We start from the raw sequence: 25284 nt of genomic DNA on the forward strand, positions 1-25284 counted from the left end.
ATTGGCACACGCATTACCCATGGCATAATCTAAAAAACTACATGTATAAATCAAATTTTGCATAAATGTCATTGCTAACTTATGTGTAAAATCAAAAGTTTGCTCTAATTAACTAAATATTAAATGCCCCTGAAATGATCATTTTTGGTTCAGACTCTTTATAGGAATCTGATGAGATGTTCTTTAAAATAATGTCAACATCACATTTATTTTCTTATGTATTTTATTGTTTTTTCAATGGAAATATATAGTCAGGGACTATATTTTGACCATAAACAAGGTGAAATTAATTGATTTTAATCAGTAAAAGGGAAAATAATGGCATATTTATAAATTATGGCTAAAAACACTATTTGCATTAGATTTGTACATAAATTCACATTTTTGAGCAATTTTGGGTCTGCATGCATGTACAAAATGTTGCGTAATTTCGGAACCGCATGCCAGGGGGTCGCAATTTCAGTCTCAAAAGTTGTGTGAGACTTGAAAAAGGAAGTCTGAGAGTGACGCGGTAAAAAAATTTTGCGCAGTGGATTTATCGCAAAAAGTGACGAAGGGTGCTGAATCAGCCCCCCAGTCTTATTAGGGTTTAAAAATACATTCTATAAGCCTACTGATTGTTCTTAATATACATTTGATCAGAATTCCTGAATTGAAAAAATAAGTAGTTCAAGGGCTTTATTTACATGTATATATTTGTATTTCATGCACTAAAATTGGTATAATTGATTCAAATGAAATAAAGCATATTGATTTACCGGTAATGAAATTAAGCTTTGAAACCCCATGTAAGTCAATTTTTTCCATTGTGCAAATTCTCCTGCCCCCCCCCTCGATTGACAAGACTCAGTATACCTCGGGACTACATGTATTAGGAATAAAATGTCAAATTACTTATAAGTGGGTTTTTTGGTAGGCATTCAATTTCCATGATTAGTAATTTTGGGGGAAATATGAACTTTTCTGTTGGAAATTCATTAACTAAATTGTGGTCATCTCTTATCTAAAACATCAAGAGCTTAAATCATACTGTATTTAGTGTATATTTTAATTGATTCACAGAAAATTGCATCATTCGTTGGAAAAAAACGTTTTAAAACGATTTAAAACGTTTTAAAACAATAAAAAACGTTTTATTTGTTTTTTTTAATAAAAAACGTTTTTTATTACAACCCTGCCTTCCTACGCCTAATGCGTCGGAAGGTTTTAAAGATTATAATATGAAAATGTGAAAAATTTAAGGTTTCTTACCTAACTGATGCCGAGTAAGCCCCTCGATCCACATGTAAACAACGTAAGTACAATAGTCAATAGGGTCGACCCTTGAACCGCTTATGTATGACATACTTCCGGCTAGCGATGCTGTTCTGATGAATAATTTATAGAAAACAAATATTCATCATCATCATCTGCTGTAATCTTCAAAGGGCTCTGCAGCTTATCACGAAGATGAACTGCCTATCACGAAGATGAACTATTTTGTAAGTGTTCAAATTTATCACGTAATTAGAAATAATTAGTATGAAACTGATAATTATTTTTAATTACGTGATAAATTTTAACATTTGCGAAATGATATTTTTTTTCTATAAATTATTCGTCAGAATGGCATCGCTAGCCGGAAGTACGTCATACATAAGGGGTTCAAGGGTCGACGCTATTGTACTTACATTGTTTACATGTGGATCGAGGGGTTTACTTAGCCAGGCGGCTTCTAGAGAGTGAAAATCATTTACTAACGTAAGGTCACTCTCATACGAAGCCAGGAATCCTATCTCATAGACCCACACAAAGGAAGCCAAAACCTGAAACTTTCACCCCCGAGATTTTCTACTTTCCTTCTAAAAGATCTAGACCTAAATCATGTACATGGGATAAAACTTCATTTCCGAAATTACCCGACGCACGCGTCTGTTACGTTGGCGAAGAACAATAGAAAAAAAAATGGCGGCGTAAACATCGGGCAAGTCTCTTCCGTCTATTCATGATATTTTTCTCATTTTTTTTGATGAATTCTTCTTCAAAAATAACAACGAGAGCATAGAAATGTGGAAATAGATTTGGCCGCGTTATTAACAACTATCGTAAGGGGCGCTCTATTCATAAATAAAAAAGAATGTGCAGCTGTCTACCGCGACGTGGTTTGTCGCAAGATTTGGGACAAATCTGTGGGAATTCTGCAGAAAATACATCAAAAGAACTGGTGAGTACCGATTAAACATTATCAAAGTAGTAAATAGGTTATACATAACTTGTAGATATATGTTTTAAAGTGATATTGATGCTTAGTTCTAAGCTAGGGCGGCCCAAATGTGCGTGAGTGGAGTCCCAGTTTATTAACACGGGTAAGTATTGGGGTGTCGCCTAGAGTGGTCTTGAGGACTTAATGATGATGTCTTGTATCAATCTGACATATACTTCTTCATCATTGGAGTCTTGAACAGGGTTTCATATACATGTAAGCGAAGGAAGTACACAAAGATGGATTTCCCCAGGAAATCCATCTTTTCATAATAGAATCGCATGAAATAGGTTTATTTTATTAATTTCTACACCTTCCCACGCCTTTACAAATGGTCACTTAAAAAGTATAAAAAATTAGGGTTTCTTACCAGACTGTCGTGAAGACCCCTCGTTCCACATGTAAACAACGCAAATACAATAGCGTTGACCCTTGAACCGCGGCTTATGGGCATTTTCACCACAGATGGACACAGAGGCAAAAAAATCAAGTTGATATTAATGTAAAATGCTTTATGTTTTTTAATAAAACAAGACCTGAAGTTTCTGAGACAAAATTTTTTTCCGACTCTGGCAGCCATTTTTTATTTCAAAATGGCTGCCAAAGTATGGATACAAATTAGTGTTGAAAATAGTATATTGATACATATTTTGTTTTGACAGATTTTTAAAGAACAGGTTTGATCATGATGTTTTCGCCTGTGATTTAGCTTGCTATTATAACACTTTTTAAAATCCCACAGAAAGAAACACCAGTAATTCATTCATCTGATAAAAAAAACATTGATGAAGTATGTGATATGGTATGTAATGTCAGTTACCGAAAACATTAACTTTTTTTTCTCATTTCCTGGAAAAGAGGAAATATTATATGAAACTTGGTAGATTTCCTCTCTAGGTAACACTCCTCCCTTCTACACCAAAATTAAAGATTACCAATTAACAATGAAGCCATAGGGTACCATTAAATATATGTAATGTCAGTTACCAAGTGGAAAATGTAATGTCAGTTACCGAGATGTAATGTCAGTTACCATGATAAAACGTTGGTTACCAATATTGAAATGCAAATATGTGGTCAATTTTATGGTGAAGAAATATTGTATACTTGTTATTTAAGTCAAGTCACACCAGAAGGAGCTTGCTATTGACTTTTAAAAGGTATAGTTCACAAGGAATACTATATGAAATTATGAAGGAAGTTGCATTCCCATTGTGCAAAAAAAAATTACTATGAAATTGTTTTGTACATGCACTTACCAAGTACCTAATTGTTTGTATCAGACAATTTTTTGTTTGGTTTCCGGAAGGGGGGGGGGGGCGGGTAGGGGGTACTTTTCCCAACCTATTGCCTAAATCTGCAACATTTTTAAAACTTAACATTGTGATGAAGGGGATTTCCAGGGTCCCTTTTTTAGTTTCTAGGATTCTTTTGAGCATTGCCTCGCTAAAAGTAAATTCCTGGTTTTTATACCTGTTAGTAGTGTGGATGTGTGATACAATTTTGTTTTTGGTTTACAAGTATAGATGAAAAGTGAAATTTGACAGTTCTGATCAATGTTGCATGGATCTACTAAAACTGTGGTGTTTTTTCTAATTTACAAATAGTTCAGTTTCAGTTTAGAAGCTGGAGTTTATTTTTTGTTGACAGCTTATAAAAGAAATTAGCAAAGAAAATGATTAAACAAATTATGAAGAGAATTGATATGATATGAACAAGCATTGCTTGCACTGACCAGAATAGAAATCAATAAAATTACATGGCTGCATGAGATTCGGGGGAGGGGTACATTGTACATGTAGCCTAGGGGAGGAGACCCTTATTAATTTTTGCCTTTTTTGAGGGGAGGGGGAGGTTGGAGAAGGAAAAGGTTTAAAAAGTCAATATAAAACTGATGAATATATTATGGGTGTATAGTCAGAAAAATCCATGTGTACAGTCAATGCAATATTAAATTACTATAGGAAAACATGTAGCTGCTATGACCCACCCCCCCCCCCCCCCCGAGTAAGTAAAACATACATTTCTTATCTTTTGATAATTAAAAATGTGAAGTATTATGAAACTTTTATGATTTTAAAAAGCCTCTCATATAAGTACCAAGAAAATTATGCCTTTGAAAATCATAAAGCACTGGTAAATGTTAATGTGTATTGTCAGTTACCGACAAGTAATGATAAAAATGTTCAAATCAAAGAAAGGAATTAAGAAAAGGAAAAAAATTTTCATTGAAATGTTCCTAAAAATTCGGGTATACTTCCACATCAAGCTCACTTTCATGTGAAGCCCTGCACAGAAGATACAATGCAATGATTCCACACATTTGACTTCCATGTGTTATCTCTATGGCAAATTAAGTGTAATGTCAGTTACCGTAATGTCAGTTACCAGCATGGTTGTGGAAAAATTATCATAGTCCCCAAAAGACAAAAACAAATTTTTTAATATTTTGACACATCTTAACCTAGTAACGGATGTATATTTACATATTCAAATTATTACTCTATCTACTCAGGGACATGAGATATTTCAATTTTAATGAACACCCTGAAATTGCATGTCCTTTTGTGTAATGTCAGTTACCGACACATTTTTGCTTGCTGATGCGTAAAAAAAAGGGGTTACATAGGAAAACTTAGTATCAGAGTATACAGCAAGGTTCACTTTATTAACACTATCAAAAGCAAACTCTCATCATTTGTTGTTTTAGAGATACACACAATGAAAGGTGTGAAAACATTGTGCCGTGTAATGTCAGTTACCGTGAAAATGCCCTTATGTATTACGTACTTCCGATACGCGATGCCGTTTTGAAAAACAATTCATAGATAAAAAAATTATTTTATGAATATTGATATTTATTACGTGATTATAAATAATTAGTAGTAAGATATTTATTACTTTTTAATCACGTAATAAATTTCAATATTCCTCAAGACTAGACCGATCTTGACCTACATGTAAGTTAGTCTTGAGCCCATGATGATGATGGCTTTTTTTCAATCTGACATATACTTCTTCATCATTGAACAGGCCTTCATATATGTATAAGAGAACCAGGTAAATAAAGATGGATTTCCCTTAGAAATCCATCTTTAGATAAAAGAATCACGTAAAATATTTTTATTTCATTAATTAAGTACACCTTCCTACGCCTAATGCGTAGGAAGGTTTTAAAAAATCTTCGGTAAAAATTTGCAAAATGAAGGTTTCTTACCAGATTGATGTCGCGTAGACCCCTCAATCCACATGTAAACAACGCAAATACAATAGCAGTAAATCACGTAATAGATTTTAGTATTTGTGAAATATTTTTTATCTATAAATTGTTCTTCAAAACGGCATTGCTTATCTTGTACGTAATACATAAGCGGTTGAAGGGTTGACGCTATTATATTTGCGTTGTGAAATAATTTTGGTCACTTTAAAAAGGTATCTTCTTACCGAACGTGTGTTTTCTATTGGAAAAATTTAGAAAACGACAAAATCACTGATAAGCTATTTTGACCATATTTTATTATTATTAGAATATTAAGACTTTGAAAATGTGTTTTAGACAATTTTTCATCATCTTTCTATTCAAGTTCCCTTTGGAAGGATGTTGCAAAGTTTTGAGCATATATGAAATTATTTTCTGACGCGTACGATGCACACGTTCGATAATACAAGGTCGGTCGGTAATACAATCACTATACTGTAGAGTAAAATAATTTTGTGATATTAATGCTTAGTTCTAAACTAGGGTGGCCCAAATGCACTTTAGTGGAATCCCAGTTTCTTAACACAGGTAAGTAGTATAGGGTGTTGCCTAGAGTGGTATTTAGTAGTACGAGGTTAGTATGCTATACCAAGGTACTAACCTTCGACACTGAACCGCGTTTGACCCTGGATTTTTAAGTCGTTGGAAAACATCGCTTCATTGCAAAAGTAATATTTGCGGAAACTCATTCTTGCTACTCGTCGGCATGATCAGGGGTTTTTCCAGTGAGTAGCCATACAATCGTAATTAGTTTCAAATTTTTTAATCAAAATCATACAAAATTGGCTTACGCCCACCTCGGCTCACCCATGGGTGCATTACTGCCGCCTTGTACAGGAAAATGGAAGGCACGGCGCATGCAAAATTGCCACAAACTCCCGTGAATTTCAGAAGAGGTTTTATGAAATCAAGTCCTACAAAACTTACCGAACGATGTGAAGTCAATTCCCTCTAATATGATGAATATCCTTCAAATAGCGTCATTTAAGCGTTGATTTTTCTTCTCGACAAAATATGGAGCTTGCTTCTATTTCCCAAATTTTTCGTCTAATTAGCTAAAGAGGGCGCATGATTAATCTTCATATCAAATCAAAGACACTACAAGGGAAAGACTAGGCACAAAAACTAGAGATTGTATTCAATGGGAGGAAATTGTAATAAACAAATTTTCGGCATTACTTATATGCGTTTAAGATTGCATGCTTGACCTGTAATTAAAATCATAAGTCAGAAAATAAAAGAGATTTAGTCATACATTGTAGGTTGGACATGGACCCCCAACATCTTACTACTTTTTTGGGGAAAAAGTGGTGGCATCTGATTGAATGTGCAAATTATGTCTTTTCCAAGGATGAAATGTCCCATACGTAACATTTTGAGGAAGTTATTTTTTCTCAGAATACAATACCTGTATTGTTGAATCTCTTGGAAGTTCTAATTTATTGAGTATGAAAATGTCATACCACAAAAAGTGTCAAAATTATAGTTTATCTTTTAAGTAAAAGTTAATTTAAAAAATTGTTATGAATGGGACGCATGAATGGGGAAGATTGTGCACCATTTTTTGATCATGTCACGCTATGTGTGCCCAAAACAGCACAAAGTATGAAGCGGGTCTTCTTGTAATGTAACCTACATGTAGTCAATGTAGCAGCACTGGTACGTTGAGTTTTCTGAGACCAATGTATAAGGGAGAGTGTCTGTACTGGCTGTGTGCCTAGACTTTATTAGAGTAGATTATCTTTCCATCAAATCTTTTCACGAAATTCAGACTACATGTATAAGAGAAATCAAAATTCCACTCCTTGTTTATTACAGCTGGTCTTCTCTTGTTGGGCGTCACTTCCTCACACTCAAATATTTCACAAAGGGGGAGATTGAGCAGCTGTTGTGGACCTCGGCAGACTTAAAGATCCGCTACAAGCAGAATGGGGAGGCCTACAGACCCCTAGAAGGGAAGTCGGCTGCTCTGATATTTGAGAAGCGTAGCACCAGAACGAGAGTTTCTAATGAAACAGGTAAGATTACATTGCCTACTGAAACCGAAATGCCCACCATGTTAGGAAGTACAAAGTCAGTAGTCATCCAAATTAATCTTACATGTATATTGGCTTCAGGAAACAAAGCCATCAACAAATGTGACTAGACATTGGCAAAAACAACAAAAAGTGGCCAGTCAAATGATTGGAAACCGTCATTTATGGTGGTTAACATTCTGTTACAACTGCAATATGTTACATTAGTACATACATTTACATACAAGATAATTAAATGTTATGGCCCATATTCTTAAAAAAACGTTTCCATTGCACCTTCTTTGATAGCATACATGGAGTACACATATTTCTTGTATTATCACGCTTCATGTTAGGATTCGTCAGTTTTTGCCCAAAGCATCTCATGTGTGATGAAATAAGAGTGATTCTGTACAAAGATCTGCATCATCCATGGATTTGTACCATGATGCACTAAAAAAAAAGGAAAATCTTTAGAGAACACATACACGTTTACAAGTCATGTGCAATAGGCCCCTTAATATCGAAAGTCAATTATACAAATGATGCACATTATATGTGAGTACATCGGTAGGTTTTATAGAATGGCAACCGTGCGTAAGTAATTACCCATGCATGACGAGCCATGCAACTGGTAAATTTACCATGGGTCTGGCAGAGCTGCCAAGTAGTACGATTTTTCCGTATTTAGTACGTTTTTGGAACCAAAATACGGCAGTACTTTTTTTCTTTAAAAAATATGTTTTTTGTATTTAAATTTTTTTTTTTTTTTTTTTTTTTTTTTTAATACAAAATCGAAATTTATTGAGAAAAATCATCTCTATATGTCTCTATTTCATAAAACGTACACAAATATGGTCAATGTAATTTCAGGTAACTTGTTTGTTTTTCAATCATTATGTAAAAACCAGGGTGAGATATCATATACACAAGTTTCAATGTTTTTTTTTCATCTGCAAGAGCAGTGCACATTTTAGCTTGCATGCAGCTTGAGCGCCGTGATGGGTGAGTGCGCCAAGCATTTTTATTATGAAATACACTTTTTTTGGGGAAAAATACGAAATATTTATCTCACATGGTAAAAATACTGATTTTTTGTCAAAATACTGATTTTGGGGGATAAGAATACTGAAAATGCAAAATACAACTTGGCAGCTCTGGTCCGGTAATTACTTATTAACCAGATGCATGGGTAGCCATGCGTTGGTAATTACGTTACTTTATATGCGTTGTCATAATTTTTATTTCTTTTTGCGCAAAAATCTACCATTTGATATAAGAAATGATACGCAGGTTTGTTTGTGCATTGGCAGGACTAGTGAACATGCTGTAACCATGGAAACTAGTCTAAACCCACTCAGCTACGCCTCATGGGTTAAACAAGTTCCATACCTTATGCTCACAAAACTTACCGATGCACTCACATTGTGAATCATTTTTATATTTGAGCATAATGTAACTATGGAACTTTATAAACCCATGAGGCTCAGCTGAGTGGGTTAAAGATAAATTCCAGTTTTGGTAACGATCTCAAAATGACTTTTTATAGAATCAAATATAATGACCACCCAAGTGTCTGTTTGTATAAATAAAAAAATATGTGCCAAAGGATTCTGGAAGAAACTGTAATTGCTGAGAAATAAGCAAAATAAGCGCGGATTCGGTCACTTCCGTCGGGTCTTTATTTTAGCAATAATAATATACTGTCCCACGTGTGCCTATCTGTGTTGGTGATCTTCAGTTTGAACATTTTTCAGCGTAGATTTCAAGATTTCACAAAGTTCAGTTTATGTAACTGTACCAGATCTAGTTCTTCGATGATATACTGACATTTAAGCCTGGTTTTACAGACTTTCTTATGAAATCAGTGTTTACTGCAACTACTGGCATTTCTCTGTAAGACTAGTTACCATAATTACTGCATGCATACTAGTCCTACTGATGCACAAACAAACCTGTGTGTCATTTGTTTTATAAAATGATGGAATTTTTTGGCAAAAAGTAAATTCTTTTACAACCATGGATAAGTAATTACCAACGCATGGCTAGCCATGCATCCAGTAAATTTGCCATGCATGAGTAACTACCGGACACATGGCAAATTTACTGGATGCATGCCTCGGTAATTACTTATGCATGATTGCCATTCTCTAATGCCACTTTGATCCTGCTCAGCATATGTCAGAATGGTGCTCCATTGTTTTGTCTATAGATGCTGAAATGGGAGGATTATAAACAAAAGGACACAAGCTTGGAACTAAATCAGATTTTACACGCGACTTAGATCTGTAAATGTGCCTGCAGCCAATTTCACTTTGATGATCATGGGGGGGGGGACAAATTTGTAAATGTACAGTATGCAAATGCATGTACACTGTAGTAAAGTATGTGCCTCAACTTGGGTGCTGAAACTTCAGTTCATCAATCAGTTGTATAATATTTATCATGTAATTGTGATATTTTTTTTTTATTGATGTCATATTCAAAAAGGATTTTCTTTGCTTGGTGGACATGCTGCTTTCCTATCACCTGCTGACATACATCTTGGTGTCAATGAATCGGTTACAGATACAGCAAAGTAAGGTTATGCTCAATCCTCACTATATGCTCCCTCACAATGTGCTCTCCCCCCACCCCTTTTTCTCTCTCAATCTCTCTTTGTTTTGAGTTTTGAGACCAAAATTGCGACTCCCGGTACTCGGTTCCTAATTTACACATTTTGTAAATGCATGCAGACCCAAAATTGCAAAAAAACATGAATTTGTGTACAAATCCAATGCAAATAGTGTTTATAGCAAAAAATCATAAATGTACCACTATTTTCTCCTTTTGCTGAATCGAATCAAATAATTTCATCTTGAATATGGTCAAAATAAAGTCTCAAACCTAAAAAAAAAACCAAAGAAATACATACGAAATTTAGAAAAAAATTAACATAAGAAAATAAATGTTTACCAATAGTCTTACAAATAACAAATGAACTACCCTCTATTGCCTGGGCTTATTTGTAATGGCATTCCGGGAGTGGGGCTATTCCCTTCCTGCTGGGCATTGATAGCAAAATTGTGGAATGAATCAATAACCCGGGCCTTAAAGTGTTGAATTCAAAAGGGGGCATCCATTTGTCTCCCCAGAAAGTTTATGGATCAACCATATGGTGCCTCTGTTTATTCACACACTTTTACAAGAGTGCATTTAATTGGAACTTTCTTAGTGTATGAAAGCAAAGCATAGTTATGTACAAAAATATGCTTATTCCCTAGTACAGCTGAAACTTCCTTTGAGAATACTGGCCCAAAATCGTATGTTTAATCAAATGTTTATCTTCCTCTATAGAGTCTTGTCTGGATTTGTTGACATTGCTCTTGCTCGAGTTTACGACCATGAAACTCTCCTCACCTTGTCAACAGAGGGCTACATTCCGATCGTCAACGGTCTCTCCGAGATTTACCATCCCCTCCAGGCTCTAGCTGATTTCCAAACCCTCCAGGTATTATACATGAACAAGTATTACGTGGTTTTAACGTTTAAAGCAATTTTGTTGATTTTTTCTTTGTTTTTTGCGAGCCACCCTCCAAAAGGTTTCAGCAGAGAGAGTCATTTTTCTGTGACAGATTGGTTTCAAGACTGTTTTCTTAAGTCTGAAGTATTTTGACTGAATTTATTTTGTAATAACTAGTAAGGATATCAAGGCAATTAAGTAGGACAATTACAGAGCCTGATTCAGGTAAAAACAAATAAAAGAAGGAAAATAGAATTCTCTTTTCCCATTCAATATTGGCCTCTCCAAACCTTTTCATGAAAGCACTCCACTGGCTACCAGTGTCGATAAGAACACAATATGATGATTGGTAATGTATTAGCTGCATAGACCCTTCATGCCATAAACACATTTTCTTTATAGTTTCAACAAAGATGAAGCAGTGACAATGTTACAGTGATAATTACCTGCTTCTTTTATGGTGATCAGCTTTCTGAGATAAAGTTTTCATTGTGGAATGCAGTGTTATGTTAATACATTAGTGTCAGTTCAATAGTGGCAATGTGAAGCCATAAATGAGTGAATGGCTTTGTTCGTAGTATCATTGATTTGAAACCTGAATATTGCAGAAAATGATATACCTGAAAAGATCTTCTCCTCTTGATCTTTGTTCTACTGTACATGTACGTGAGGATGACCTGAGCAAATTTAGTCATCGCAAGATGAAAGGTCACTTCAGTTGAAGTTACCGGAGTGTGTAGTATACGTGTATTCTTGGTCGGTGGATGGCAGAGGCATAATATTGACTCTATTCAATCTGGATGTAGTTTTCTAATTTTTTTTTCATCATCTTCATGTATGATAGGAGCACTATGGTTCTTTGAGAGGGTTGACCGTAGCATGGGTTGGAGATGGAAATAACATTATTCATTCCCTTATGATGGCAGCTGCTCCTTTGGGAGTCAACGTGAGAATTGCAACCCCCAAGGTATAACCAAACACCATTCCTATCCCGTGTAGATGTTGGTGACTGACAGATTTTGCAATGAGACTGAATGGATGGATGGATGAATTGATTAGTTAATTAATTAATGGAGGGAGGGAGGGATGAATGAGCAAATGAATGAATGAATGGATGGGAGTCAACATGAGAATTGCAACCCCCAAGGTATAACCAAACACCATATCTATCCCGTGTAGATATTAGTGACTGACAGAGTTTGCATTGAGACTGTGAATGGATGGATGGATGAATAAATGAATGGATGGATGGATGGATGAATAAATGGATGGATGGATGGGTGGATGGATGAATGAATGAATCAATGAATGGATGGATGGATGAATGAATGAATGAACTAACAAACGAATGAATAAATGGATGGATGAATGAATGAATAAATGGATGGATGGGTGGATGGATGAATGAATGAATAAATGGATGGATGGACGGACAGACGGATGGGTGGATGAATGAATTATTGAATGCATGTATGATAAGTAATTATTGAATAAATGTTGTAAAGGCTCAAATGAATGGATTCAATTGAGTGAGTGATTGGGTGAGGGAAGAAATGTTTGTTTATTCTTGAAAAATCATGAATAATCATGCATCAAATAATATATTGCCATAAAGTTGGAACATCTTGAAATGTATTAAGCATTTAAAGAAAACTACCCTCCCCCTCCCTGGCAAAAAGTGACAATGGTTCTTTTTAGGTTATCAATTTTGATGAGATATTTTGTCAGTACTTGATTATTCTTGATGTTCATATTTTTGCTTATCCAGGAAAGCATGCATGTATGTGTATATGTGGGATTCACTTCCCGCCAACACTTTTCCTTTAGCTCCCAACATGGACAATTTAAGAATATTTAGTGTTAATTCATGTTCAATTAGCTTGATGTAAAACCCTGTACTTTTTATTGAATTATGATTTATTACATGGCAGTCATGGGCCACTTTTCATCATTTTATGATGACAACATCAGGCCCCCCCCCAAAAAAAAAATAATAATAATGCTCTCCTGCATGTGTGCATGCAAAATTACGGTTGCTACATGCGTACGTAAGAATTTTGAAATAGATTTTTTTTCCCTGAATTTTGAGATGCATTTTTTTTGGAAAACCCATCAACATTACGTTATCATCGCACTTTCGTATCATCCTTTTTTTTTAATTTGTAGGGTTATGAAGTCTTCCCACAGGTAGAGAAAGATGCAGCTAAATTGGCAGAACAAGTAAGTATGTTATCATATTGCATTATCATGTTGCACATTACGGAACCCAATACTGCTGGATAATGTCCCAAGGTGGCCTTGTCTACTGTACGGTTGATGGAGGGTTCACCACCCCCCCCCCCCCCTTATTGCCTGGCGTATGGGGAAGATTAATTCAAATTAGTAACAAAATGGTTTATGGTTTATAAAGAATTATGTCACTGCCGAAGGCTTGATATAATGATATTACATGTTTAATTCAAACAAATTTACAGTCGTAATGATACCTTGAATTGTATAGGCCCTACATGGAATCAAGAGAGACCAGATGACTACTGCTGGTAATAAGAGGAAATGAATTGCTGAATACACAGATTATACATTGTATTTTTAACAATATAATTGCAAGTATAAATTTACACAAATTGTAATTAGTACTGTGTGGCACATTGCAGGCCTGCCAACCAGTACGTTTTAGCCGTATTTAGTACGTTTTTGCAACCAAAATACGGCAGTACGTTTTTTCTTTGAAAAATGTGTTTTTTTACTAAATCGTAATTTATTGAGAAAAATAATCTCTATATGTCTCTATTTCATAAAACGTACACAAATATGGTTATTAGATCAATGTAATTTCAGGTAACTTGTATTTTTTTTCAATCATTTAGTAAAAACCAGGGTGAGATATACACAAGTTTCAATTGTTTTTTTTTTCATCTGCAAGAGCAGTGCGCATTTTAGCTTGCATGCAGCTTGAGCGCCGTGATGGGCGAGTGCGCCAAGCATTTTATTATGAAATACACTTTTTGGGGGGAAAATACAGTTTTTTGTATCACAGAATACAGTTTTTCATTCCCAGAGGTTGGCAGGTCTGACATTGCAGAGTGTGTAGTAGATCTGGACCCCGTCTTACAAAGAGTTTCGATGGATCCGATCAATAGTAACTCTATGGAAATCCATCAGTGTCATAGTTTTTTCCATGAAAAATTGGCACAATGTCCTTTGTATGAAAAGAGAAGTGCAGTGAATTTTCAAGAAAACAATTCATGCATGAATATACATCAGAGAAAATATTTTGAACAAACATGCATAATAGATGTTGACGTTGCTGGCGGTCCATAGTTGCGATCGATCGGATCAATCATAACATGGGGGAAGGAGAGAGTTGGGCATTGGGTGACCGATAGAGAGAAAGAAAGTTGAAAAAAATCTCAATAAAACCACTTCGATGACAAAATAAAGAGATCTACTAACATGGAAATGTAACTTGGCCTCTAGGTGAGACTGGATAGCCCATTAGGAAGAGCTCACGGCCCAGCCTTACAAAGAGTTACAATTGATTTGATGGACCTCAACTACATGGGAATGCATCATTGTCATAGTTTTTTTTCTGCAGGAATTTCGCACAATGTTCTGTGTGAACAAAGAGAAGCTAACTGAATATTTAAAAAAATGATAGCTGTATGTATAACCATCATATCTAGAAAATATTTTGAACAAACCTGTATTTTAGATATTGATATTGATGGGTTTCCATACTTGTGGTTGATCGGATCAATTGCAATTCTTTCTCTCACATTCCTTTTCTGCAGTTATTTTTTTCAAATGTAGCATTTTAAGCATTTCATACTGATAGATGTGGCCGTACGATTGTGCCCTTATTGTGATGTCTCTCCATCACATGGATACTTCGATTTTGGACGACCAGCAATATACGTTAACATGTATCTATTCCAAAGAGATTAAAAACCCATTTGAGCACTGCAGTTTTTTCGATCACACCCGTAAATTTACAGTACATGTACATGTAGGGTCTACTGATTGATTGTGCTAGGGATCGCTCAGTTGACTATTTCTGAAGTTTTCAATTTTTTCGCGCTGCTTTGTGTGCTACAGACATACAGGCACAAGTTAATTGGTAGATCCGCAAGGGGCTCACTGTCGTTAAATGCATGAATTATGATAAAATGTGATGCTCAAGGGGGAGTGAACTGTGTGTGGTCTCTCATTGGCTATGTGTGATAAAATACATTGGCCCGTATTCTGATAGCAGGTTTAACTTGTACTCGGGTTTAAAGTTGTGGTTGAAGTATGGGAAGCCAAAAGTATCAACATTTTCATTAAGTTGTATGTTCCTTATGTTTACTGTGCTCTTTCCTGATTCATCGATGGTGAAGACAATCATCTAGTTATACTTCCTTGACAATTCTCGCTACCCCAAATAGCGATTTCGCCGAGATCCGGGAAAATCCCTGTAACGTGCATTGCATTATGGGATAGCTTTTTCGGTATTACAACTTCCTGTTCGGAAGTCCAACGCACTATTTTGCCATTTAGATCAATAGTGCCGTCATGCACAACAACACAACGTAGCTTTCGCTCGGAAAGTTCGTGATCACAACCCTCTCTTTCACTAACAGTTTTACAGCCTTTTCTGCTAAAGTCACTAATTCTGCCTGACGCTTTCCATTGCACGGTATTCATCTGTCAGTTAAGATTTTTTTAAGTTCCGAAACTGATTTTTATCCATTTTGTGGTCGACGAAAAATTGAACGAAATGAATGCTGAATATATTTAGTGTCTAGTTGAATACGATCGTGATGTCAGGCCGGTCGCTAAATGCAAAATTTTAAGATATTCATTATTTGTTTGATTTTTTTATAACCAAATAAAAACATGAATAAAAATTATTCTCACGTGAAATATATATATTTTTTTTATTTATAATTCAAATGGAATCAAAACTGACCAAATGTAATAAAAAGTATTATACTCTGTACATATTACGCTGATTGGCATCGATTTCAGCGTGGTGGAAAACTTAGTATCGCGAACCTCGCGCGAGCATGACTCTAAACCGGAAGTGGTGATGACGACCCGACGGAGTGAAAATTATCTCGTCTCGCGCATTATGAGATTTTTGTTCCTATTTGGGGTAGCGAGAATTATTTAATGATTTGAGAGCCAAAGGAGCTGAGGTATGATATCTCTACTGTTAGTGATTTATGTAACAATTGGCTATCCATACTTAAACCACACAACCTTAAACCTGATTTTAAGTTAAACCTGCTATTAGAATGCGGGCCATTGTAAAATATGTTTTCAGATACTACAGATGATAAATTAACCTATAATTCCATTTGTATAGAGAAACTATTATGTTTTAAGAGGAAAAGTAATTATTTTGATACTCAAGTGGTAACATAATTATTGCGGTATAAATGTTTTGAGTAGTCAATTAGCATGTTATCATTCAAGTGGGTCTATATTACTAGACTAGACTAGCATAATGGGTCAGGAAACTGGCCAGGTATGAGTAGTTTGAGGACTCGAGATGGCGCTTTTGGTTCGTATCTGCTTTAAGATAGGTGAACAAACTACGTCTTGTATTGGTCTCTGCCAACTCCTGTCTGACCTAAAGGAATGAGTTAGCAACTGAATAGTGTTTTTGACTCCTTGACAATGTAACAAACTGCTTTAAACCGGTTCTGTCTTTTGCTGCAACAGTACGGTACATCCTTCTACTACACCAATGATCCTATGGAAGCGTGTCAAGGGTCGAATGTCATCGTCACGGATACCTGGGTCAGCATGGGTCAGGAAGAAGAGAAAGCAGAGAGATTGAAGGCGTTTGAAGGTTACCAGGTCAATATGAAGGTATGCAAAGCAGAGAGGAAACAAAGAATGGATTTCCCCTTAAAAGTATGACATTAGTTGATATAGATAATGAATATTTGTATAGTTTTTATATTTCCATCCATATTTTCACTTTTATTAGAATTAAAGCCAAATTCAGGATGATTTCCCCCTTTGAGAATAGCCATAAGCTTTATTGACTTAATGAAAAATGTCTAAAGGAGTAAAATGGCCCTTGATGGACAGTCTTTTTGCTATGATATATTTTGTTTAATAACCTTTTTTTCATAACTGAACACAAAACAAGTTGTCTGATAGAAAATGATTTACTTGTACTTTCCCTTTTTTAGGGGATGATAACCCATGATATCAATATTTTAGGGGATAATTTTGCATACCTAATTTGATTAGCATTTGAGGTCAAATGAGAAAAGCTCTCGGCTTTTATTTTGTACAGTCCTGTGTAAAAAGTCTGCTACACAAAGACTTTTGTATGTAAGCAATCTTTCAAATGTGGAACAAATTGTGATGTGGCACCAAGAAAATTATTCCCTGAAGATATTATGCAACTCTTTTTATTTCAGATCATGTTCATATGGCATTTACCAGAACATGATATATAAGATGGGTTGTATGAGAGAAGGCTTCTGATTGGTCAATTGCCCTCTTCTTGCAATTACGTAATCTGGTATGGCCACGATCATGGCATATACTTTTTTTGCAAGGTACTTGTAGCTTGTGTATAAACTCTGTACAAACCCCGCAAGCGCGCATGATATCTAGGCAGCAGTGCCCCATCCAGCAGACCACACGCATACATTACACCTTTATTTTTTACTGAAAGCGATGAATTGAATTGTATTGTGACGTCGCCTCCTAAAGCCTTGCAATGATAGGCCTTCATTTTGGACGGTTCAGATTTATTTTCACACAAGTTCAAGTCAGAAGTGTTCCCATCTGATATAACACATAGTACATGCTATTTTAAAAAATTGTGGTTCAATATACAATATCATTTGTATACATAAATTTCTAATTTCTCTTTTGCGTTTATATCTCATATAAACGTACGCGAGAAATTTGAAATATATGGACACTCATATTATGGTATATTGAACTCCTTAGCATGCACTTTGTGTATGATATTGAAGTAAATTATTTGACATTACAATGTAAGCAAATTATAACTAAAATGAACCTAAAGATAAGAGGCAGTAAATTGTATGGCTCCCTTATTGTATCCGGATAACACTTCCCCACACTCCATCAGATCACTTGCAGATTGAGTGCGTGAAAACCTTCCCAGATAACGTTTTGGGTTCCAAAATATGGTTGTAATTGGAATGAACTAGTAAAGCCCCAGTCACATATAAACATGGATCCTCAAGAATTTAAACGGCAATGACAGAATGATCCGGGCAGTTTTGGAATTGTTTTGCCCCGGATCGAGCATCAACGAGCATGGATGTCTGTTACACACAGCATCTACACGGGTCAACTGGGCGTCATGTCAGCTACACGGACCATACCGGATTGCTCTGCCAACACTGCAGTCCAGGGATGATGCGTGATGTTTTTGACCTCGCAAAACCTGCTGTGTTGGCCTCCCGCGGAACTCAAAGGATGCCCAAGGCGTCTGTATTGATCTCTAGCCTGACCGCCCTGGAACTGGTACAAGGGGGTTTGGCATCGACATGTGACTGGCGCTTAACCCTACCCAGCCTGGGTACTAGGGGGTATTGCTGAATCACCCCCCTCCCCTTGACATCTCGGCTGCGGAATAGTCATGGAACAGAAAATGTTGAGGGGGTTGATTCACTCCCCCCCCCCCCCCCCCCCCCCCCCCGGGCGTCTTAGGGTTATGTTTATGCAAACAGATCCCTTTGTATTCATACAGGCCTTTGATTTTTATTAAGTAGTCGTTTATTGATTAACCTAATCTTTACCTGTTGACTACTGGAGCCTTTGAAAATTTGAAGTAATCAATTGTCTAAATAAAACAAAGCTATGCTTAGTTGTAGGACCTAGGAAAATGAATCTAAGCTGCTCCCTACAACAACACCGAACTCAAAACCTAATGCATATAATATATATTTAATTTTGCTGATGTAGATGTGCGGGGTAGCACAGAAGGACTGGACATTCCTCCATTGCTTGCCAAGGAAAATGGAAGAGGTGAACGATGAGGTGTTTTATTCTCCTAGATCCTTAGCATTTCACGCTGCAGAGAACAGAAAATGGACAGCAATGGTAAGAATCTTGTGGGGGGATGAATTTATTATTTGACATTTAACCCCCCCCCCCCGTATATTGACCGACCCTATGTTCCTTAGAAGATAATAAATTAATAATAATAATAAATTGGTACTTATATAGCGCATAATCAATTGAAATTGCTCTATGCGCTTTGTACAAATTGCTCTCCAATATTACAGTTACACTACAACAAAAATGAATATGTTTTCAAATTTCTTTTAAATGATTCAACAGAAGTACATGATCGAAGGTGAATTGGTAAACTATTCCATATTTGGGACCGCAAAAATCAAAACTAGCTCCCCCCCTTTTGAAACAACTCTAGGAATGTGTAAAATTGTAGTGTCTTCACTAGATCGAAGTCTATAATGTGGCCGGTGTGGGGATCTAAGTAAACTATAGAGGTATTCGGGTGCCATTTTATGCATACACTTAAAAACTAACTGCAACTTTGTAAGATATTCTTTTGTCAACTGGTAACCAGTGCAAATGCTTTAACAAAGGAGTGGCCTGCTCATACTTCTGAGCTTTCAAGATAATCCTAGCGGTGCGATTTTGAATGCGCTGCAACCTTTTACGATCTGTTTTATTGATATTGATCAATATAGAATTTGAGTAATCTAGCCTACTAAGCACGAGAGATTGGATAGCATGGTTACATAAGACATGACAAAAATAATGAATGAGGAACACCATTGACTCTCTCGTTTGCATATCACTGAGTTGTGCATATAACTGTTTGTGAAAAGTAAGGAAAATTTAAAATGTCATAATTTTCTTATTTTACATCCGATTTTGATGAAATTTTTAGGGTGATGATTGCTTGATTTTTTTCTGGATTCAAATTGACATTTTTGGGGGTAAAATTGACCATTAATTGTCATTTTTTGTTTTTTTTTCTGTCTGATTTTCTTGCAGTCCGTAATGCTCTCTCTACTAAAGGATCACACACCAACAACGCCCAAACCAACATACTAGGAGCATTGCCATTGAAGACCTTGCATTTGAGATGGATTTTCATCTGCACCGATTCAGTATCATGAAGACAATTCTAGTAACATTTTATATGTAACTTGTGTATTCATCCTTGCTCCAAATCCCTAGATTTCAGATAATGTCCATATCTGGTATCACTAAATGTTGTGATCCCTTAGGCACGTGACGCATTATTGATCAAAATCAATGTGTACAATTTCTGACCTCTCCGTTGAATTGATGAAGTTTTAGTCTTATAAAGACATAAACTCTGCAATTTGTTTTGTCAGACATGAAGCATTTGTGACTATCAGCCAGGGATGAAATTGTAGGTGAAAAAAATTGCATTCTGGCATAATTGTGGAGTGTTGCAAGATACTTGTAATAAGTTTCAAGTCAAATTCAGGTTTCAAAATCAATCATAAGTCTCGATAGTAATTGCAAATTTGCAATTAATTGCTGGCCTACTTCTTGTATCCATAACTACAAATTGATTTACAAGTGCTAGTTGAAATTATTCTGCCACTTGTTAATTTGCAACTGATATTTGCAATTGATTGCAAGTATTTTCTTGCCCCAGGACCATTATCTGTGGTGGAGTGAACTTTTTTTGGTTGTTTAATTAATGATAATAATCCGCTTTTATATAGCGCTTAGCCGCTTAATACATCAGAACGACGTGTCTAAACGCTTTACAGTTATTGCCCTGGTCATCAGATTCAATCAGTCACTCCCGCACACAATGTGTACACATCCTCCACTCCCTGGGGAGTATTCCAGTCAGTCGCCGGTGAGGCGCATACAGTACTGGACAAGCTAAAAAGGCATACAGTACTGGACAAGCGAAAATGACGTTCACATCCCACCGGGTACCCATTTAGCACCTGGATGGAGAGTGGCAAAGTGTGGATTAACGCTTTGCCAAAGGACGCGAGACCGTAGTGGGATTTGAACACATGACCCTCTGTTTATAAGGCGAGAGTCAGAACCACTACACCACCGTTCCTTAAAGGACAAGTCCACCCCAACAAAAAGTTGATTTTAATAAAAAGAGAAAAATCCAACAAGCATAACACTGAAAATTTCATCAAAATAGGATGTAAAATAAGAAAGTTATGACATTCTAAAGTTTCGCTTAATTTCACAAAACAGTTATATGCACATCCTGGCTGGTATGCAAATGAGGAGACTATGACGTCATCCACTCACTATTACTTTTGTATTTTATTATATGAAATATGAAATATTCTAATTTTCTCCTCATTGTCAAGTGATACAACGATTAATTCCTCCCTGAACATGTAGAATTAGCATTCACTATATGGTTCAGTCAAGTTGGTCTTTATTGTCAAATCTATAAAAAATGAAATATTGTATAATTCAAACAATAAAAAAACTAAAGAAATAGTGAGTGATGGACATCATCGACTGACTCACCTAGTTGTGCATATCACTGTTTTGTGAAAAATAAGCGAAACTTTAAAATGTAATAACTTTGTTATTTTACATCCGATTTTGATGAAATTTTCAGCACTATGCTAGTTTGATTTTTCTCTATTTATTCAAGTCAGCATTTTCCTGGGGTGGACTTGACCTTTAATCAATAGTGATTGGTATGTTGGTCCACATAACTTTAATAGAGGAGGTTTATAGTTAACTGTGCTGTCCTGAACAGGGCTGTTTGGATAGTGGAATGGGTAATAACAATGAAGTATATTAATCCTGAGACGCAAGAAAATGGTAAACTAATCCTCTTTACTGTCCCACCTTCAATCTTCCATACGTCCAATATTCACTGAAGAAATCTTTAGACTAGATTATGCAAATCATGATACACTGTTTAGTGTTGCTGTTCTCATCTCAATCGAATTTCTTCAAAGTCAAATTGATTACTGTCGTCCTAATAAATTTGAATTTGGCCAAGTTATATGTATTGCATATTTTTCAATCATGACGGGTCATGGTCATTGCTGCACATGGAATCAAATTGCATGTTTGGTGAAAATCGCTTTACTCGCACTGAAATACCTTTTTTAAAGAACTGGCAGTCAAACTGCTTTTGTAGAGAATTATGATAATATCTATTTGCAATAAATGGGCATCCGTGCACTTTTAATGCCTTTTGTACTAAGTTTAAATCATACCGTCTTTTTTCCCCATGAGTCGTTTCATTTTATTTTATTGGTGTATTTTAGCTGAATTGGGGACTGGTGGGGGTGGGGGGTGGGGGGACAAGTCCTGACTTTGGTATTGCACAAAATGTCCTGTTGTAAAAACTTTCAGAATTGTTGAATATGTTACCCTATCTAGGCCTGGGTATTTTGGGAGTTAATATGGGCCGGGGGGGGGGGGTAGCCTTGGAGGCTCCCCCCCCCCTTGAGATCTTGGCTGCGACCTATGGAAGAGAGTGCACTAAGCAAGAAGATGGCATGTGCATTCTGTGATTTTCAGTTTAACCTCTTCCCCCCCCCCACCTTTCCTTTCAAGGGTAACCAGAGCATTTTTTTTTTCAACATGCATTATATGTAGGGAGAGGTAAAAATATTTACTTACTGAACTGAAATATAATCATGATTGCAATTTGTATCATTTTCTGCCGTATTTCATTATGTTTTCAGTAAATGAATATCCATTATCTCAGTAAATAAATCATATTTAGAATATTATATTTATTATGTTGTAAGTTGAAAGTCATTATGTTTTTATTAATTATTTTGGTAGATGGGAAAATCATTCGCTACAATATTTATTCTGTTTTAAGTTGGAAGTCATTATGTTTTTATTAATTCTTTAGGTACATGGGAAATTGTTTGCTACAAGCAATTTTAAACCACATTTGTTGTATGAAGAAATTAATCAGAGTAGTAAATACAGTATTTATGAACATGTTGAAATTACAAGAAATTGTGTTAATAATTATTGCCGCGTACCCATGAATCTAAAATCTTTTTATAGGGAACATAATCTGCAATAAAATGGTCACTATTAATTGTACTGCTGTACTTAAACATAATTATGTAATGAATTTATTTGTGTTTTTAGATGATCTACGCTTGACAGGGTTCCGTTAGGGTATTCTGCTTCTTTGTTGTTTTCAAATTTGTGCTGAAAATTAAACCACTTTTTGAATATTCATCTTTCCTTTCAAGCCTGCTTTCCTGAAGAAATTCATTTATTTGCCCTCCGTCGGTTACAACGAACTTGATGTGAACGAGAATAATAAGCAGCAAACAATTTTTTTTAGGATGGAGGGAGAGAGAGGGAGAGGGAGAGAGAGAGAGAGGAGTGATCAAGATAGGTGGATAAAGAGGGATTGAATATACATATAGAGAAGGGGTGGAGAGAGGGAATGCAAATGACAAACCCAAAGACTGCATGAGAAGGAAAAGAGACAAATACTGCGGTGGAGGGTGATTAGCAACATGAATGGATTGGCGTTGCGCCACATTGATGGCAAGTGGTGCCAAAATATAACTGAATAATGGTTAACTTGCGCAACGGCAACATCATCAAAACGAAGTTCATTTTGAGCTTCAGCCAACCTTAAAAATTATTTAGGCGAGCTTTTAAAGAACAGGTCCACCCAAAACATGCTGATTTGAATAGAAAGAGAAAAATCAAACGAGCATAACACTGAAAGTTACAACATTTTTAAGTTATGCTTGATTTCGCAAAACAGTTATATGCTTATCCTGTTCGGTATGCAAGTGATGGGACCGATGACATCACCCACTCACTATTTCTTTTGTATTTTATTATATCAAATATGGAATATTTTGATTTTCCCGTCATCGTCATGTAAAACAAAGTTTCATTCCTCCCTGAGCACGTGGAATTCCATTATTTTAACATTTTGTGGTTCAAGCAAGGGGGTCCTAATTGTCAAATTCGTAAAAATTGAAATGTTGTATAATTCAAACAATAAAAAACAAAATAATTAGTGAGTGACATCAGCGACTCTCTCTCATTTGCATATCATTGAATTGAGCATAGAACTGTTTTGTGAAATATAAGCGAAACTTTAAAATGTCGTAACTTTCTTATTTTACATCCGATTTCGATGAAGTTTTCAGCGTTATTCATGTTGGATTTTTCTCTATTTATTTAAATCAACTTTTTTCTGGGGTGAACTTGACTTTTAAGGTTGGTTGAAACTTAAAGTTTATTTGTCATCCCCAAGTAATTGAAGTTTTCTGTATTATCTTTTTTTTTCTTTTGCATAATGATCCTCTGTTATATTTTGCATTTTATCTGTTCGATTTTCTTTGAACATCATCATTCATGGATAGATGGCCAAAGCACGTATGTGATGGGTTGTCAGTTATGCTTACAACGGTTTTAGCTGGAAGTACAAGCGAGATTTTAAAAATCGTAATATTACCCACTGTTACATATTGCAAGCATTTGTAATTTGCATTAATAATTTATTATATTGCATTGTTTATGTAGATTTTACTTAAGTAATACATGTAACAGCGACGGATGGCGCAATTCAACGCGTTAACATGTGCTTGGTCATAGATGGTTTTGCTTTTAAATGCGAACAAGTTTCTTTAAACAACCATAACATTAACATCCGTATTAAATAGGGTGATTTACATTTCGGATCTAAGAGTAACTGGTCACTAAAAACTGATGCAGTGTTCAACCGATTTAAAATTTGGCGTCAACACTTGCGTGTGTATTTGGGCCGTGGACTGTAATGTGGTTGAAAAGTGATTTTCATGAACTGTAACATCTTTAGAAATGCCCCCCGGGGGGGGGGGGGCACTTACATTGGCGAGCATACCATGCGCGACCAAGAAAACACGTAAAAAAATATGTCTTTTTCAAGATAGGGCACGTTACGTACGTAACGTGATAAGGGTGTCAAAAACACTAAAATAATGAAAAAAGGGTATCTATTTTGCTAGGAAAGCTACGTGTCTAGGGTTATAATTTGCTGGGATGATAAAACAAAATCAGAATGTACGTGATGTGTGTAAAGGTAAAACCGACGACCGACGGACCCGCGACATAACAATAAAATATCGCTGTGTACTTGTTTAGGGGTTCATTTCAGGGAATTCTTGCCAAGAGTATCGTTTTGTTTCCAATACTTGTTAAGGGTAGGGTTTCACACGCCAATACTTGTTAAGGGGTGCATTTTCAGAATATGGAAAATACGTGTTTAGGGTGCTTTTTGAGAACCCATGGTCGC

At 35.9% G+C, this 25284-nt stretch overlaps 1 protein-coding gene across 1 annotated transcript; it reads left to right on the plus strand.

The window, feature by feature from the left end:
- Nucleotides 1–7037: 7037 nt before the first annotated feature.
- Nucleotides 7038–23232, plus strand: LOC129259236 (ornithine transcarbamylase, mitochondrial-like). Its single transcript, XM_064098002.1, has 9 exons — nucleotides 7038–7123; nucleotides 7320–7519; nucleotides 10007–10094; nucleotides 10853–11006; nucleotides 11863–11985; nucleotides 13185–13238; nucleotides 16725–16874; nucleotides 18966–19103; nucleotides 20028–23232. The coding sequence occupies exons 1-9, from the start codon at nucleotides 7038–7040 to the stop codon at nucleotides 20085–20087; spliced, it is 1053 nt and encodes a 350-aa protein (XP_063954072.1). The 3' UTR covers nucleotides 20088–23232.
- Nucleotides 23233–25284: the final 2052 nt, after the last annotated feature.

Source organism: Lytechinus pictus, chromosome 4, assembly GCF_037042905.1.
Source record: "Lytechinus pictus isolate F3 Inbred chromosome 4, Lp3.0, whole genome shotgun sequence".
In the NCBI taxonomy this organism is placed as follows: domain Eukaryota; kingdom Metazoa; phylum Echinodermata; class Echinoidea; order Temnopleuroida; family Toxopneustidae; genus Lytechinus; species Lytechinus pictus.